Genomic DNA, 19446 nt, shown 5'->3' on the forward strand with positions numbered 1-19446 from the left:
TGAGCTCAAGAATTTCTCCTTACTAGGCATGCCCTCTAACCCTTGAGCCACCTCCCAGCCCATTTTTATTTTGTCGTGTGTGTGTGTGTGTGTGTGTGTGTGTGTGTGTGTCTACACATGTGCTAGAACTTGAAATCAGGGTCTCCTGCTCTCCACCTGCTCTTTCTTGCACGCTACTACTTGAGCCACATCTCCACCCCTGCATTTTATGATGTCTACTTGGAGATGGGAGTCTCCTTGAGTTTTCTGCCTCAGATAACTTCAAACCACCATCCTTTGTGTCTTGGCTCCCTGAATGGCTAGGATTACAGCAAATGAGCCACTGGCACTTTGACAGTTATTTTCCAAATAAGGTATAGCTTTTGTCTAGGGCTGGCCTAGACTGCTGTCCTCCTTTTTACACTTCCCATGTAGCTGTGATGAAGGAGCATATATTGTGTCTATTTTTTATTAGTTGAGATGAGATCTCTCAAACCTTTTTCCCTGGCTGGCTTCAATTGTTATCTATCAAAGTCATCCTTCTGCACTATAGGTCAGTCTCTTTGGCTTTCAAATAGCACCAGGAAGTGGCCAACAAGGACTTGATCCTGGAGAGAAGCTCAGAGGGAAGCCTGGGTACACACTACCCCAGCATGTCCATCCTGGGACTCAGGCCCTATTGCTTTGTCATAAAAAGTTTCGCAGAATGGCAAGTATGGGGTGTACAGAGCAGCTTAGGTCACTCTGGCTGAGGGGCTGTCAAGATTTCCTTGTGCTCTGGAACACCGTGGCTCATCTTTGACCATCCTCCCGCCCTGTGTCAGAGCCCCTCTGAGCAGGAGGCAGAGTGACATCTCCTGTGCTAGTGAACATATCTGGACCCTGCCTACCACTCACCTTGACACCTCCAACCCTTTTTTCCCTGGGTGTCCCTGCCTTCCTTTGGCTAGAACCAAAATTGCTCAGCATGCACACAGAGCCCTTCACAGCCTGGCCGCTTCCTGCCTAGAGATACAGCGTATCACTTGTGTTTACAATTACAGTCACACCAGCCAGGCCACTTTTATCCCTTTACTTAGGATATCTTCTGAGAGCTACGTTGTAAACTTGAATGTTATAGGAGTCCACCTGCTCTGGTTTTCATATAGTTAATTGAGTCCTACAAGGGTCTTTAGGTTACTGGGGACACAGCTTCAGAAAGGACTGCAGAACCCCACATGGTAGTGTGGTCACTTGGTCACACATGTTTGCCAGCCATTTATGATGCAGCCAAGATGACTTCTCACCAGAACTGAGCCTATACCAACCCCATGCTCTTGCACCTCCAAACCTGTGAGCTAGATAAACATCCTCTCTTTATAAAATCAGCTTGCCTTAAGTATTATAATGGAAAACAGGCTAATGCAACACCCAAGCATAACAAGCTCTGAGTGTATAGACCTTTGCCACTACTCCCATAAAGTTATTTTATATATGTCTTTTTGAACAGATTATGCAATCTCTAGAAACAGTATTACATCTGATGCATTTCTGAGTGCTTAGACTCTTCTGTCACAACAGTGGGTACTCAGGGTTGGCTGATTGAGAAATGAAGAGTAGACCCGGAGTCCCAATAGCCCAGCTTCCCTTATACTTGGCATGAGGTATGCCAACCTCTTTTATACCTTGCAGATGTGGGCCCTTCATTAGCCATTGCTATATGCTTTCAGAAGAAAACTGGATGGAAGAATCTGGCAATAGTCTATGCTTTGCCTCTTAGCATGAGATCGCCCCCTCTAAAGGGGCTTTAGGAAAAGTCCTCATGGTCCACAAGGAGACAAACACTGCTGGACCTGGATGTTGGGGACCCTGCTAGGATTTAGATCCCTGTGAGCTTCACACTTAGAGAGAGCATAGTGCCTATGTGAAGCAGAAAGTGAGAGATGTGGAGAAAGTAGGGAAGGAGGCCTCCAGAAGGCTTCAGAGTCATCTGCTGTTATGGCAGACCAACGTTTAAAAGCCCATCTTAAAAGGGGGCCAAATCAGGTACAGGACCTGGCTCAAGGCCAGAGAAGCACCGCTGCCTTCCATGGCTCCCAAGTTGTATAGTGTGTGTACAGACTCTGCAAGTGGACCTTATCTCCTCCGCTTAGGGCTCCACATCCCTGCTGCGTCCTGACACAAAGTGGAAGAACAGGGTAACAGCACACACACACCCGCCCCCAAAGAAGAAAGTGTCAGCTGAGGGGGTGCAGACTTCAATAAAGCACTGGGCTTTATTTGCAAGTTCATGCTGCAATGATTCCACTTGAATGCTACCAAAAATGGCAGAGGTACCCACTGTGTCTCTAGCATTGTGTTTTACATGTTTCTGTTCTCAGACTGAACTGAAATAGCTGGATGAAGTGGCAAAAACTTCTCGGCTCCAGGACACAAAAGAATCTCTCAAAATATGTCACCTTTTATAGGGCGTCAGACATAATTCTTCAGCAGGCACAATGAGCTACAAGCCAAGTCTCTCCAGACAGCCAACCATAATACCTGATGGGTTTGCAGACACCCACCAGGACTGGTTTTCTAGTGTAACACAGTGGTTGGACTTGGGGTGGAAAGAAAATCCAGGGGTAACGGGGACTTGGGGTTCCATGGAATGAAAGTTGTAGCCAAGAGGCTACAGCAGGGAAGGGGAGTTGAAGGCTGACTTGGCAGGGTTACAAGAAGGTAGAAATGCAAAGAAATTGAGGAAATAAACACAACCTACTCCAAAATACACAGCGTGTGGGATTAAATGCCTTCTTCTGGAAGAGCTTCAAAGAGAGCTGTGGCTTGAAGGAAGCCAGGATTGGGTTCAGTGAAGAAGTAGATGGAAAGCTGTAGTATTGGATTAGGAGGTAGGGGGTGGACAGATTGTAGAGGAGAGCTGGGTGGTGCCTAAAGAAGACACTGGTTCTAAGAAGCAGAGGTACGGAGCAGCATGTGGGTGGGAGGAGACAATAGGATGGGCTCTTAGGCTCAGTGTCCCTCCACCCCCGTGCTTCTGCATTGTAGTTATCAAACAGATGCAGACCAGTTCCAGATGTGCCGTCTAGGGAAAGGCTCTCTGCCCTTCCCTTGTTATCACTTTATCATGGAGATGAAATCTCACAATGTAGAGAGGTATCAGTTGTGCTTTTCTTTATCTTTCACTACCTTCTCCCTGGAAAAGTCTTGAATGTTCCTGTGCATCACAACAAACCTTCCAATCCCACATCTCTGCTGTTTGGCAACTTAGAAGACACATTTGTATCAGAGCTCAACTTACAGAGTCAGTCTAGGAACCACACAGCTCTGCTGATTCGAAAAGGTTTTTTCCCTTCTCTGCTATTGTTATTCAACTCACTGAATGCTATGAAGCCAAGCAATGCCTAAGAATTTTCAGGAAAATTCTTTTGGCATCATTTCGCTAATCCCTCAGGACTTCATATTCCCAAACAATTCACCATGTAAGTTATTTTGCTAATTTACTTTCTGTTGTTTGGCTTCTGTCATTTCTTTTCCCACCCCTACTTAATCTACTTCAGTATAACTATAGTTTCCAAGCCCCATATCTTTATGCATGAAAAAAATGCCGTAAAAGGGGCTGGGGATATGGCCTAGTGGCAAGAGAGCTTGCCTCGTATACATGAGGCCCTGGGTTCGATTCCCCAGCACCACATATACAGAAAACAGCCGGAAGTGGCGCTATGGCTCAAGTGGCAGAGTGCTAGCCTTGAGCAAAAAGCAAGCCAGGGACAGTGCTCAGGCCCTGAGTCCAAGGCCCAGGACTGGCAAAAAAAAAAAAAAAAAAAAAGCCGTAAAATCAGTAACCAAAAGCGTATGGACTTTAAAACCCTAAAGCTAGTGCAATGTCCTTTTTTTTCCCCATCCATTTTAGTAGCATGTTATGCTCTGTAGTTTTTTCCCACAAATATATATATATATATTTTGCCAGTCCTGGGCCTTGGACTCAGGCTGAGCACTGTCCCTGGCTTCTTTTTGCTCAAGGCTAGCACTCTGCCACTTGAGCCACAGCGCCCCTTCTGGCCATTTTCTGTATATGTGGTGCTGGGGAATTGAACCCAGGGCCTCATGTATACGAGGCAAGCACTCTTGCCACTAGGCCATATCCCCAGCCCCCCACAAATTTTTTTAAAGGTTGTAGTCTGATAAGACTCAAACTTTGTAGTTGCAAAGATTTGATTCCTCTAGAGAAAAATATGATTTTCCCAAGGTATATTAGTAGGAAAAGCCCTGGAGTGGAAATAAGTCATTTTGCTTCTGCAGCATTCTTTCTGTCCTCTTGTTAAAAGTAAAATCCCATTTGACTTGAGAGCTTTGTCCACTCCTGTCTGCCTATGTGGTTTGGTGAAAGTAATGGTATACTCAGCTCCAGAAGTGTCCCTCTATTCCCATAGGCGTCTATCCAATCTAGTGAGCACATTCTGGGTAAACACATGACCCAGTTTAGGTCCAAGAGTTTCGTTGGAACTTTCAGGAGAGTGCCATACCCTTTCACTGGAACTCAAGCCATGAAGATGCAGTACTGTGAAGCTGCTAGCTGGTATTTTGATAACACAACAGTAGAATCCATTCCCAGAATGGGAACAAAAGGAGAAAAGAGAGAAGAGGTAAAGAAAGTGAGGAGTTCTTTCTCAACTCCTGCATCCAGCTGTGCCTAAAGATGTCTCTTGCCAGGAAGCATAGACCCCATGAATAATACATTTTCACAAATCTGCTGGCCAAAATTGTAACTCTAAGGAGAAGGATCATTCTAAATTCTCCTATATACACAAAAGCAGAGGGGGGAATGTGTGAAATACACAGATCTTAATTTTAAACTGCAGGTGAGCAGTGAAGAATCACTAAGTAAGAAGAACGAACTGACAGCCGTCCAGATTTAAAACACACATTTTCTGGAAACAAGACAACTACAGTGAGAAATCATAAGCCTCCTGTTCCAGCCCGTTTGCTGTTTTGTACCTTTCTTCCTGGTCCTTTCTTAGCCTAGAATATCTTTCATTTACTTTCTCGCCCCATAAATTCTGTGTAATCCTCAGGATTCTGCTTGAGTCCAGCTTTCTCTAGGAGGTATCTGACAAACCACACCCTATTTAGAACAAAGCACTCCAAGAATCCTTTGATTTTCCTTCATGCTGATCAGTCACCAGCTCTGGTTTTTGTTTCCTAACTAGGTGTGTCTGTCTTTCCTCTTCCCTGTGAACACTGGAGGTCAGGGATAATGTCTCCTCACCAAGGTGCCAGTGAGATGCAGAGTCTGACAGTACTCACTGAACCTATGCACTTGATTTAGCCCATGTGGTTGATTTACCCTCACGTGTGGCCTTCACTGAAGAAGTTGATTATTCCTTTACTTTATGGTGGATGGAGCTGTTTCTAGTATAGGGCAGCGAACATGCAAGAGGAGGCTGCTTGGTGTGAGAGTACCCAAGGGAGGATTAAGACAAACCAATCTGCACAAGGATTCTCCCAGTGGGTGATGCACCCAGAAGAGAGAGACAAAGGTGCTCACATGCACATCAGGCTCTCTCCAATGTTCCTCTCATGTGGCAAACAACAGCTAGGAGAACTTGAGGTCCTTTCTTTTAGCCAAAAAATGTAAGGTTGTTATCTTGAAGTCAGGTTCACAGGTAACCAGATTTAATATCCACTTTATTATGCACTGAAGTTTAGGGTGACTTGGGGAGCAGGAGGCAGATACATGACTTCCTTCATGGTTGCCTCAATATTTATATGTTTGCCTCTGTTGTGTTCTCAAAGCTCCTTTGGTTGGTACTTTTTTTTAGGAATGTGAAAGTTTAAACAGCCTGTGATTGTTTTGGAAACAGCTAAGTAGATCTTTCAAGTGCAAAAGCCAACTACCACTTTCCCATTTTCACTCACCAGCGCTTCTATGGAGCCAGGGCGGATGCCTCTCCTGTGTGCTCTTGAATCCGGTCTTTACATTATTTGCAAGGTCTTTGACCTAAAACACAAATCCAACCATTGTTCTTTCCTTACTGAAAATCCTTCAGTAACTTTCTTTGTCTTGAACAAGATCAAAGATGAGGCTCTCTTTATGGTCAGGGCCTTCCTTTACATCCTTCTAACCCTTTTTCTTGAGAGCATGCTTAATGACATTTGAGTCACACAATACTTAATATTCACCAGCATGTTCCTTGTTCCTGTTTGTGCTGGTATTGGAGTTTTAAACGAAGAGCCTGGGCATTGTCCCTGAGATTTGAGCCACAGCTCTCCTTTCAGCTTTTTGCTGGTTAATTGGAGATAAGAGTCTCACAAATGTTCCTGCTTGGGCTTGCTTTGAATTGTGATCCTCAGATCTCCCCCTCCTTCAGTAGCTAGGATTACAAATGTGAGCCACCGGCACCTGGTTTTGACTTCTTGTACTGTCCTTTTTACCTTCTTTGTCTGGCTCATCTTTGAAGCATCTGATCAGTTGTCAGCTGTAGGACGCATTCTGACAATCCTCTAATGTGGGCTAAATGTGTCTTGTCTGTGCTGTCTTTTCTTAGCTTCCTGTACCCACCCCTAGCATAGCATTTGATGCCACTTGATGTTATCGGTGTTCGTGTCATTCCCAGAACATCCAGCTGCTGCTTGAGGATGGAGACTGTTATTCATCATTGTATAACCAGTACCTGGCAAAATGCCTGGCACAAAGTCGGCATTGAATAAATTCTTATTGGATAGAATTCCAATTTCTTCTGTCTTATCATTTGTAAAATAATTACTGATTTCCTAGACAGACTCTGCATGTCAATTTTTCAAATCTGCAAGTGTAGTGTGGTTCTCTATATAAAAGTATAAAGAAACTGAACACTAACTTTGAAAAATGAAAGAAATCCCATTTACTCCTCCAAGTCCTAGGCAGTGCCTACAGCAGTTAAGATAGTGGCAGTCAAGGTCCTGGCCATCATACTCAGAGGAGATTTGCAACATCACAAAGACAGAACAAATTCTTATTAATACCTTTGTAAAAGATTTATTGTATTTTAAAAGGCAGCTTCAAATGACAGAATTCCTGCATGTTTGGAATCACTGGCCTGCTACCAGCTCATGTCAGCAATCTCTCAAGATACCGCTTTGCATTGCATCACTTGCTGTATTGAACATTCTATCCTAGCAAAGATCAATCTGACTTCCTATAAAAAAAAAATCACTTTACAGAGGGAAATGCTAGGTTCAAGCATGGATGTATTTGTTCAACAAATATTGATTCAGTATCTACCTATTATGGGTATTGAAGATGCATCTGTGAAAGAAAAGTAGATAAAACTCCTTTCTGTCACGGAGGAAACAGAAAATAAACATTGTAAATGAGCATACTATGTAACACTAATTCTATGAAAATAAATAGAGTAAATAAGAGGATCAGTGTGGGGCATGACTTATTTATTTAATACTTATTTATTTAATACAGAATATTTAATACAGAAGTCAAACTGTTGAGCAAAGAAGGAAATGAGGAGCAAGCCTATAGTCATGTGGAATCTTGTACCAGGAACACAAAGGGTAGCAATATAGGAGATGCAGAGAGTAAGAGATAAGTACTAAGTAAGATCACCAAGGTACTGAGAGATCAGCTTGTAAAGAACTGGGTAGATCTGTGTAAGTGCTATGGCTGATTCTTTGAAATAAAAAGCTTTCAAGGAAGGTGTGAAGCTAGGCCTAGTGGATCACCCTTATGATTTAGCTACTTGGGAGGCAGAGGTTGGGGAATAATGGTTTGCAGCAAGCCCTGCCAGAAAGAAGTTCATGAGACTCCATGTCAACTAACCCCATGTGCCAGTTACCCCAGCTGTGTGTGGCAGGGTGTTAGGAGAGAATGGCAGTAGCTTGGCATAGCAAGAAAATTGGGCCCCATGCTAGTCTTGGCACAAAGGAGGAGGAGGGGGAGGGGGAGGGGGAGGGGGAGGGGGAGGGGGGAGGAGGAGGAGGAGGAGGAGGAGGAGGAGGAGGAGGAGGAGGAGGAGGAGGAGGAGGAGGAGGAGGAGGAGGAATAGTTATTGCTGTAATCCAGATGGAAATGGTAGGAGTTTGGACCTAGGAGAAGCAGGGAAAGTAGTGAGCAGTGATTCCATTGGGATGTATTTTGAATGGGGACCCCATGGGATCTGCTGTTACAAGAGAGAGAAGTGAAGGATGATTTCCAGATTTGAGGTCTAAGCTATTCAAAGAACTGTGTTACCAGGAATGAGCTGAGGAGGACTACAACTGTGCAGAGAGCAACCGTGCATAAAACAGACTGGCTAAATTTGAGGCATCTCTTGGCTATCCACAGGAAATATTAAATAGCCAATAGGTAGAGGAATCAGAAAAATGTCATGCTAATTGTGAAAATGGAGAATTTGTAAATGGAAAAGAGAGCCAAAGACCAAGAATTAGTTGACATTTAAAAATGGGAGAGTGGGGAAGAAGCTAACAAATACCGAGAAAGATAAGCCACTGCTATAGTAAGAAAACCAAGACCGTGTGATATATCAGAAGGCAAAGAAATAAAGTATTTTCAGGAGAAGGCAGTGGCCACATGTGTGAAACATGATATAAATTGATAAGGATTGAGAGCTGACATTGGGTTTATCACTATTCTGAGCATCTGTGACCATGGGGTATTGGACTGGGTAGTGCTCCCCAAATTTATGTCCACCCAGCACATCAGGATGTGATCTCATTGGGAAGTAAGGTCTTCTCAGATATATGTAGTTAACATGAAATCATGCCAGATTTGGACAGGCCTAAATCCAGTGACTAATGTCCTTATAAAAAAGGCTATATGGGCTGAGAATGTAACTTAGTGGTAGAGTGCTTGCCTAGCATGCATGAAGCCCTGGGTTCGATTCCTCAGCACCACATAAAGAGAAAAAATTCGGGAAGTGGTGCTGTGTCTCAAGTGGTAGAGTGTTAGCTTTGAGCAAAAGAAGCTCAGGGACAGTGCCCAAGCCCTGAGTTCATGCCCCAGGACTGGAAAAAAAATGATGCTGCCTGAAGCTAAAGACTGTTGCCAACTTTTAGAAACTAGAAAAGGCATGGAAGAATTTATCCTTAGAGCCATCAGAGGAACAATGGCCTAATTTCAGACTTCTGATCCCCGACAAGAATAAAGTGAGAAGGAGAATAAAGTTCTATTGTCCTAAGCTATCTAGTTGGTGGCAATTTGCTATTGCAGACCTACAAAACACTGGGTCAAACTGTCATTTAACAGAACCATGCCTCAGTTTCCCTTTTCTATAAAAAGAGGATAACAGAAACTTGTGGTGAACAATAACTTAATAGAATAGTGCATACTGTTATACAGTGTTAAACTACAATAATGCTTATAGACCTAATCATTTTGCTTTTATATTAAAACACTCATTTTACCTTGTTCTTTGTTTCTCAATTAACTCATTAATATAACAGATTAAATTTCCTTAAACTTTTAAATAACAATTTCTTATTTAATCAAATTCTCATAAACATCTTTAAATAAAGAAAAACTTTATAAATACAGAAAAATAAAACTCTCCAAAATATGTAGACACTGTACTTAACTGTTAGATAAATTCCTTGAATGATACAAACTAAAATCACAAATAAAAAAATGTGATTATACCAAATGCTTCAAACCCCATCATATTGTATCATATTAAACTATTCTCAAGTACTTAACAACTCTAATAATATGAAAAAGTAAAAGCTTGCCTTTGTTTTAAATTATCATAGATATTTCAAAACCTTAGAAAGTAACTTAATAAATTTAGCATAATACATTTTCCTAAGCATTTAAATATTATCTAAATTTAACTAGTTCTCCATAATGTAGCTACTAAAATTATGAATTTAGTGCATCATAAATTCTAGTACATCATATTATTAAACATTTAGCTTAAAAACATAAAAGTCTATAATCCCAGTTACTCATAAGGAGGCTGAGACAAAACTCACTAATTCAAGCCCAGACTGGTAACATAACAAAACCCTATTTCCCCCCATTCCCCCAATGCAGAAAACAAGCAGAACCAGAATAACAAAGTATTTGTTGCACCTAAATAAATATAATTTTCACAAAAGCATCATTACTCTATTATTTATAAATCTTGCTTATTTTATCTTTCTGGCAGTACAAAATGACTTTTCTAAGTAATAGGAACAGAACTGTTATTACAGATCATCATCAACAGCATACATGGAATAAAGTGTGGGTTGATTCCCAAGAGAGCTAGGAATTAACAAGGCAGGTCTCTTCAGGTTGGCTTCTGTTTGCTTTACTGTCATTGGAAGGAAACTTCAGGCTTCTTAAATGGAATTTAATCTCAGAATCCTGAGCATCCTATGGTAGATAGAAACACACACACACACACACACACACACACACACACACACACACACGAATCAGTACTTCCTCTTCAGAGTTTTACTTCTTTCTTGTCCTTTTTGATTCCATGGTCATCCATTGACTACTTTGAGCTCTTCTTCAAGAGTAAGTTATACATTGTTCATCTTTGTATTTTTAATATGTCACATGCCTAGTGTCCAATAAATGAATGCATCAATAAATAAATGTAGTAAGTATAAATTTGGAGTGGCAAACTCCAGACATCTTGGCTCATCAGGTAGAGCCATTTGTACTTTATATTGATTCCTTTCCTTGCCCCTTCATCTGGAAAAATGTATATAAGAAAGTACATATCACACATGCACCACCCTTCCCCTCAAAGCCTATTTGACAGTAGATCATAAGACACTCAACTGTTCAGAACTCTTTCCTAGACCTTGACTCCTTTGAAGAAATGCACCACATTGGAGTGGGCATGGAAAGCACAGTACTGTGCCATCCAGAGCTTGCTACCTAAGAGCATACATTCGGATCCATAAGAGCGTAGTGCAGATTCTGCCTCTGCCATTGACTGCTTTTATTATTTGGCCTTTGTCAGATGTAGTTACCTCATCTGTATAAAAAAAAAAAAAGAATTTGTAATGTCCACCACAGAAAGTAGAGGTAAGTGCTCCATAAATAGTCATAATTTTCTATGCTGTTGCTGGAAGCTATGCTCCTGACTGGTAGTGTGGTTATATTCACGCTCCTTTATTTATTCTTCTTTAGCATACTGATTCTTACTTAAAGGAGAGAGAAACAATAAAAAGAAAATAATGTTGTCTTTGGGGGGAGGAAGTATCATGTCCTTTGTAGAGAAATGGATAGACCTAAAGAAACTCATATTGCTGATCTTAGTACCATGGATACTGTATATATGTGTATTGGAACTAGGGAAGGGAAAGGGAATACCAAAATCAACACAAAGGATAAAAAGACAAACCATACTTACAAAACCATTTGGTGTAAGCCAACTGTACAACTCATGGTGGGGGGAGAGGGAAAGGGAGAAGGGAGAGGTTGGGGAAAAATGAGGGAGGAGGTAACAAGTTGAACAACAAATGTACTCACTGCCTTACATATGAATCTGTAACCCCTCTGTACTTCACTTTGACAATAAAGGAAAAAAATGGAAAAAAAATAAAAGAAACGCATACTGAATGAAGTAAGCCAGGCTCAGAGAGACAAAGGCTACATATATTCTCTCATATGTGGAGGTTAGGCCTAACATATAAATGTCTTTGAACAAACATACAAGGCTATAGACATATACAGAATCAAACTGACTGTGGGATCCCATGGTGTTAACCCCTATGAACAATTATCAGGCAGTTTAATAACATGAATATCAGAAAACTGAAACATGTCTTGACAGAGAGGAGGGAACTAAAAGGTGGAGGAGCAGATGAAGGAAAAGAGGAATGCTGGGTGAATACACTCATGATACTCAATGTGTGTATGAATATAATCCACATATATATATAATATCCATATTTATCTGAGAACTGAATTGGGAAACTTGAGGCCATGAGTGGGGTAGTGATAGATGCAGGGGGAGAATGATGGAAGGGTGACTCTAATCAAGATGCACCACACACATAAATTAACATATTAAACTGAAAAGCCTTTGAAGGAAACAAATATTTTTATTAAGAAAGCACTCTTTGAGGCCTAAGAAACGTCATGTCTGCTCATCTCATTAATTACAGGCAGACTGACCTAGGTCCTAGCTTTTTTTTTTTTAAGGACAGGAAAATCAAGGGTATTTTATTTCAGTATTGTAAAAAAAAAAATCTCTCTGGGAAGACTTACAGTTTAGAAGTAAACATCCAGTAGTTTATACTTATATTTGCAATGGGAAGAATCATATCCTTGGGATAATAATACAGAAGAACAGAACTATCCTTATTGTAAGCAGTTTTATGCTTAGTATAAATATAATTAAGTATTTCAAAACAATAAAATAGTGAAAGCTAATTTTACTTTTGTAATATCTGAGTTGATTCAAAGAAACTGCAAATACTCAAAACAAATAATGTTTAAGTTCCTGAGTATTTTTATTTTTATTTATTTATTTATTTGGCCAGTCCTGGGCCTTGGACTTAGGACCTGAGCACTGTCCCTGGCTTCTTCCCGCTCAAGGCTAGCACTCTGCCACCTGAGCCACAGCGCCCCTTCTGGCCGTTTTCCATATATGTGGTGCTGGGGAATCGATAGGTCCTAGCTTTGTTACTTAAATTCACTTGGATAAATTGTTCTATGACTTTCAACCAGTAATTTTGATAATATGACTTTGTTTTCCACAGTTAATAATTCCCCTTAAAAGTGAATTCTAGAAGGAGAACTCTAAAATATGTTAAACTTTGATATAATTATAAATAAAAAGAAATCACCTAAGGTAACTATGATAGAAAAGATACTCATCAAATGCATAGGTTCTTACATATTTGGGAAAATGGCAGTCTGTATTTTAATTTTAAGTCAAACTTTAGCTATCCTAAGGTCAGATATTCTTGGTGCATTTCCTTACATGCCCAACAAGAATGGTGAACAAAAATAACAAATGTTGTTGTTGTTGCTGCTGTTTTTGTTGTCTTTTCCTTTTGTTTATTAGTTTATTTGCCTTTGGATGGGTAAGAGCAGGCACAGAAAAGGTGGAACAAAAGGTGAAGAAATAAAGTAGTGGTACTCACTAGATACTGTGTGGAAAATGAACTATAAACCTGTGGGTGGGGACAGGAGGGAAAAACTGGGAGAAAATGAAGGAAGGAATGGCATGGTTCATAAAGAAACGCACACATTACCTGACGTATATATCTGTAACCCCTGTGTATATCACCTCTACGATAACAATAAAGTATATTTTTAAAAAATTAAAAAAAAGAATGCACTCTTTGGGCATTGGAAAAAGGGAGAAGTGAATCTAAGTGGGTACAATGTTATCTTTCTCCACATACATATTTGTAAAGCTACACTAAGAAATAGTTAACAAGACCCTTTAGAATTTGATGTTTCAAATAAAATATTTTAAGTAGAAGCATGACAATATTAAGTACATATGTGATTGGCTCATGTAATAAGAATCACTTCAATTGACAAGCTTCTTACTTCAGAGCCCCAAGATACTTCCTGTAATCAAAATCCATTTTCAACTCCACAGTGAGATTTTATCTAATGTTCCACTCAGTCTTTTTGTGTTCTTAATTTGAGGTCGGTTTCAATGACCTGTCTCACATCAGCTGTCATTTTTGTGAGTGAAATGTCACTGCACATTATAGTTTTTATTGGGACAGTTCTCATCTTTGGTTTCAATTCAATTTAGTTCAAATCAAATCCTTATGTCTCAGGACAATTGGATTCACTTTAAAATCCTCTCATTTCAGAGAGGATAGTCATCACTACTTCCTGTCAGTGCTGCTGAAGCTCCTCCCAGTACCTTCCAAAGCTATGGTGCTGTCTAGGAGGCTGATAAGGGGTGCTACGAGGACACTGTGTTGTGCTCTACAGTGAAATGGGCCTGTGCCAGGACTGGAACCAGCAAGGCCAATGTCAGGACCATAGTGATTACCACTACACCAAGAGCAGTGGCTCTTGTTGGCATGTGTACCACAGTCTCTAATGACCCATCCCCCACCACATCCAACTGGGTCAATGCTGTTCTAAACTACGGAAACATCTTTCATCACACCTTGCTTTATGAAAATCTTGGATGGGAAATAACTCATTGGGTAATCTAAGTTAGAAAGATGTTGTAGTGTGTTTTCTTTGTTTTGTTTGATTGTATTTTTCAGGTTTGTTTTTTTTCAGCCCCAAACATAAGATAGACAGGCCATAGTTAAGCCAACTATTCTATACTCAAATTGCCCTTCTTCTGAGACAACTGAATTAGGGTCTTCAGACTTGTCTTCTTTGACTTTCTCTGGAATACATTTGTTTCCAAGAAGCTTCCCTTGTAAGACCACTGGTAGAAATGGTCTGCCACTCCATTAGTTTTAGCCGAACTCCTTCCTCCTCCCATTATGTGGCTCTAGTCCCTGGCTAAACATTCTGGCGCCTCAATGGCTTTCCAGAGGAAGAAAACAGGATCTGTACCCACACAGGAGTAGATCCAGAAAACTCACCCAGCTAAAGGGCAGCAGGCCACTCTACAGCACGCTCAGGAGTTGTGCTTGATTGCTTGACTCTGGTCATTGCACACTCAAAGAAACCCATCAGATGAGCAAATACAGATGTAAAGGTCAGATGGGAGCTGTGCTATGACATAGCCATTGGCAGCATGATCTCTGCTAGTGGTATTGTTGGCTATAGGGACTGGCAAACACTTGGCTGAGGGCAAAGCCTCGTCTAAGCAGGCTCCAGACTATATAACAAAACAGGTATAGAAACGGCCCCTAAGGCTGGCCACTTTGACAGAGCTATACCTAAAGCAGTTAGAATCATTCAAACGGCAAAGTGAGACAAACGTCCTCACAAATTAATGACATTATGCACAGAACTGAGAGTGTGGGTAAAATTATTAAAGATAGAATTCCTAGTTGAGCAGGAAAATATGGGGCCAGAGCTTGATGTGGGTGTTGGCTGAAAACTAAAGATCTTCACAAGGTACTCTAGAGACAAGTATCTGGTCAGGGAAATAGAATTCGATAAACAATACGAACACAACTATACATTTACCCTTCCCTGAAAATCTCAGAAATGAATATCTCTTTTCTCAGATGTGCGGACACTTATATGCACACACATTCTTCAAGACCAAGGATCATAGTCAGATGTGACTTTTCCTCAACAGTGTATGCTCTGGCATTGATCACTTCTCTTTTATTATTATAGCTCCAAGTGGGAACTCTTGATCTCTGTAAAGTAGTCCGTGTATTTCAGTCGGAAAATGCTTGTTGCACTCTCATAGTTTATGTGTCATTTTCTTGTTATCACTGTATCCATGAAAGTGATTGTGAGTTTCTGTGAACGCAGCATTAACCCTTAATCTGTACTGAAAGATGCCTTGAGTTGAATTTTGGTTGAAGGCTGGACTGAATGTGCAGCACAAGAGAGCCCGCTAATCTAAGTCTGAGGCTCCATTGGGCAAGCCCATCCTTCACGGCTGAGGAGAAGGAGATGGATGCTGCAATATCGTACCGCATGCACCCCCGCCCTCCACCCCAATCATGCTTGCTAGCACACCATTTCTAATATGACAGCCCAGTAATCCTCAGTCCTGACGATTCTTCCCCTGCACCTTGGCACCATGCCCTTCCTGACTCTGTGACTTGGCATCAGACTTCTACTCTGCCAAAATGGCCTTTCCTCCTTCCCTACTCATGGATTGCTAAAGTTCAGACTTACTCTTACAGTTCATAACTTTCTCTTCAGAATCCTCCCCCAAAACCTCCTTAGTTCCCTTGAGCGCTCCTGTACTAGTTTATATATCTCTTTAATTCCCCTTCCCACCTGAGACATCTTTAAAATCAAGGTAAGTCCCTTACTCATAGTCTTTGAATTCTCAGCTTTCATCACATTACAGTGTCCAGTACTTGTTTGATACCCACTGAAAATGTCTAATTGAAAACCAAGTCACTCCTTTTTGTTTCTCCTTACAGAAACGATGACTATGGATAAGAGGACTGCTTGTGCCAAGGACATAGTAGGACAACCATCTAACAAAGATCTTAAGTAACTTTACCCATCTAAGCAACACCTGGACAACTCCAGTGACCAAATGCTCAGCTGTAACCACAGCAGTAACTGGCCCTCCTTCTAAACCGGGTTTGGTGAACCCTAATGGTCTAGCTACCTACTTCAGGTGGCCCAAGGTGATATACTGTAGTAGAAGGTCATCTCTCATTGTCCAAGAACCCAGATTGGTGTACGGAAGGAAGCAAGTTAACATAGGAAGAGTCCCCAGAGTATCAGGACTCTCAGTGATTAATGGAAGGCCATTGGCAATAGGGACATAACACCTGCTTTGGCAGTGGTTACTCTGGCATGAAGTTATTTGTATGAATGCCCTGGAAGGACAGAATATTTTTAAATATATCCAGGTGCTAAATAGGCAGCAAATTTCAGTTCAAACTCCACGAGCATTGAGCTAATGACTGTCTTCAGAGGATAATTTCACCCCAAGAAGTGATTTAGCTTTACGAGGAATTGCCTCCCCACCCCACCCCCACCCCCACCTAGAGAATAACAGGACCTGCTGGCCATTCCTCTGGAGACAATCTAGTGCAAGGAGGGTTAGTTCACAACAAATTCACTGCCCCCTCCCATGCACATGGCCGAGTGCCAGTTCACCATGATCCTCTTTCCCTTGAAAGCCAGAGTCTTAGTTTTGAGATTCTAGAATATCATTTTCTAGGTAGCCAGCAGCCACCTCCTTTCAATTGCTGGTGTTATTAGAATGGATTTAAATCTCACCCTTATTAGGAGAGGTATATCTCTCAGTGGCATATGCATTGTAGAGTATCGTTTCCGTCTTTTCGCCGAAGGAACCATCTCGGAAACAGGTGTAGCGTTGTGTGAGATGAGATCACTGAGAGATGACACAGTGGTCCCCAAAGAGCAGAAGGCACCACTTTGAGGCCTTGTTGGCCTTCATGTCCTCTGGGGAAATCCCATACACAACAGACCACCGACAATGGCTTCCCTTTCCCTTCCAGCCCACTTCACATTCACAGCATTTGGGGAATGGAAATCTCCAGAAGAGGGAAGGTCAAGGGCTCTCCCCCAGTAGCTCCTTCATCACTCATCTCCTTCGTGCCAGCGATATGCCTCATCCTCATTGCTTCTGCCTCCAAAGAAATGAAACCAAAGGCCTTGCACACCCCGAGGGACCGAGCGCTGGGACCCCGTGCTCCTCTGTCTCTCACTAGGAGTGCAAGGCACTTCCCCCTCCCCCCACATCTGCACCACTATTCCAAGATAACATTTCCCTTTGCTGCCATCTCTGTGGCAGAATTCAGAGTTGGAAAAAAATTAAAAAGCTCATTTGCTTCATTTCCACATGGGACTCACTGGGTGGAAGTCGGACCACTGTGTGTTGTCAGAAAGGCCTGGTTGCCACTGCTGCCTAGTTCAAACCCTATCATGATGTCAGACCTTAAAAGGGTGGAGGCCATTGCTTGTGTAAGGCACTAATATTTCACTCAAGCTTCATGCGTTCCCCAGCCTACAGAATCAACATCCATCTCTCATTGGCTGTCAATCATGAGAATCTCAGTTCTGCCTCTCTATCTGATGACATGAGAAAAATGCAACTTTCTTTGGCCCAGGACCCCACCCTTTTCCCCACTTCCATGCCCATCCCTCCCCATTCAAACTTTCTCAACCACATCAGTGTTTAGAACCAAAGCAGGAAGGGTGAGTGCCAGCAGAAGAGAGTGAAAATATTGCCACTAGAAACAGGCAGATGAGCCCAGAAGAACGGTCCCAGAGAAGCTGGTCTGGCTCTACTAGATATCAGGCAGCCATCTCTTTAAGCTTTGATATGTCCTTGGCCCTGAGAGCCTGGGTTGGAGACCCTGAGTTAGTTGTGCCTATTGTTCCCACCTCAGGAGACTCTTGCCCAGAGCTAGCAGCCCTGGGATGTGAATGAGTATGCTATTGGCTCCTTGGTATGAAACAAAGGTAACTTTGTAGGAGTAATTAGGCAAAGAGTACTGCCCAGGCCAGCAAGTGGCTTGGTGTCTGGAAAGCTTTGCCTAGCCAGTGCAGCTATGGCCAAAGGCTGCTTATACATTTGAACTCCTTCAGCCCATTTGCAACTCTGCCTCTGTCCTCTTCCATTCTGTTTGGTTGCCCTTTAGTTTCCTAGTAAATGTTCCTTTTGAAAAATTCAAACTTTGTCTCGTTGAACTTGGGGTATGGAAGTGTTTTCTACTATGAGGGTGTTTTCAAATTTTCTAGCAATCATGACTCCAAATGTGATGGTGTAGTTCCCACGGCTATCAATAACCCTAATTCAGATGAAGAGAAAAAAGTCACGCTTACACATTAAAAACAAAATGCAGAAATGGAAAATGGCTTGCTATTGTCATGTTACCCTGTCTTACAGTGTTCCAAATAGCTGTTGCTACATAAAAAAGCACCAGTATTTGTTTCTTCATTTATTTGCTTGAGAGAGAGTGTTACTATGTAGCCCAGGCACAGAAATCTGTCTCCTCTGATGATGTATGTTAACTGGGCTTAGGTCACGGCTCTCTGGGGGTTTCATGGTTTCTATCAGACAGCAGCTGGGGCTGGTACCCTCTACAGTGAACAACAGACAGGGCTGGATTTCGTGTCTGGCTCTGCAGCTGGGATGACTGGAACAGCTGGAGAATGGTTGCAAATCTCTCACCACATGCTAAATTTGAGCTTCCTTACCACCTGAGGATCATGGGGTAATCATGGGGTAATACAAAGCAGCTGGCTTCTCCCACAAGTAGCATTGGACAAAAGGTCCATCATCTTATGCATAACTGTTGAAGTAATACAAGGCCATGTCTATCACGTGCTGGGTTCAAAGCTGCTCATAGGGCCATCCCCAATCAAAGGAGAGGAAATTATACAAGAATTGAATACCATCTTTGGGGATACTGGGGGTGAGGAGAGGTGAGGAGGTTACTGAGAGGATGGACATTGTAGATAATTATCACTTAAAAAGCACACATAATAATATATATGGAAAACAGGGCCTTTACAAAAGTGGGAGGGCTATCAATACAGAGATACAGAAAATGCTAAAGAAAAGAAACTTGTTTTGACTGATACAGAAAGATAGATCTTATGGAACTCTCTGTAGGAAAACATGGTTAATGTTACCATACAAATAGTATTTGTGAAAGTACAACTTAGATGCCTCCTTCCCTCCCCTGTAAGCCAAAATAAAGGTACAGACAGGACCTCCCCATACTTGGGACTATCTTACTGATAAAAATACTAGCTAGAAAGTTGTCTGTCTTTCACAAAGAATTGTTGCCTCTAAGTAAGACAGAGGAATGTTACCAAATCTAGTTGCAACTCGTGCCTCTGCCATCTTCTCTGGCCTTCTGGGCCTTGTTCTGTGCCTTTGGTCCAATTATCTACCTTGCCGAAACTTTCACAACAAGAGTATACAAAGTGAT

General features: G+C 41.8%; 1 protein-coding gene across 1 annotated transcript in view; it reads left to right on the top strand.

Annotated features, from left to right (window-relative positions):
- Window positions 1-16967, top strand: part of Syt9 (synaptotagmin 9) — a 165564-nt gene extending 148597 nt beyond the window's left edge. The window contains exon 7 of the mRNA XM_048359917.1: window positions 15946-16967. Within this exon, the coding sequence (XP_048215874.1) occupies window positions 15946-15954 (9 nt within the window). The 3' untranslated portion in view covers window positions 15955-16967. The remainder of the gene's footprint in view (window positions 1-15945) is intronic.
- The last annotated feature ends 2479 nt before the right edge of the window (window positions 16968-19446 follow it).

The sequence above is a fragment of the Perognathus longimembris genome, chromosome 13 (genome assembly GCF_023159225.1).
Source record: "Perognathus longimembris pacificus isolate PPM17 chromosome 13, ASM2315922v1, whole genome shotgun sequence".
NCBI lineage: Eukaryota > Metazoa > Chordata > Mammalia > Rodentia > Heteromyidae > Perognathus > Perognathus longimembris.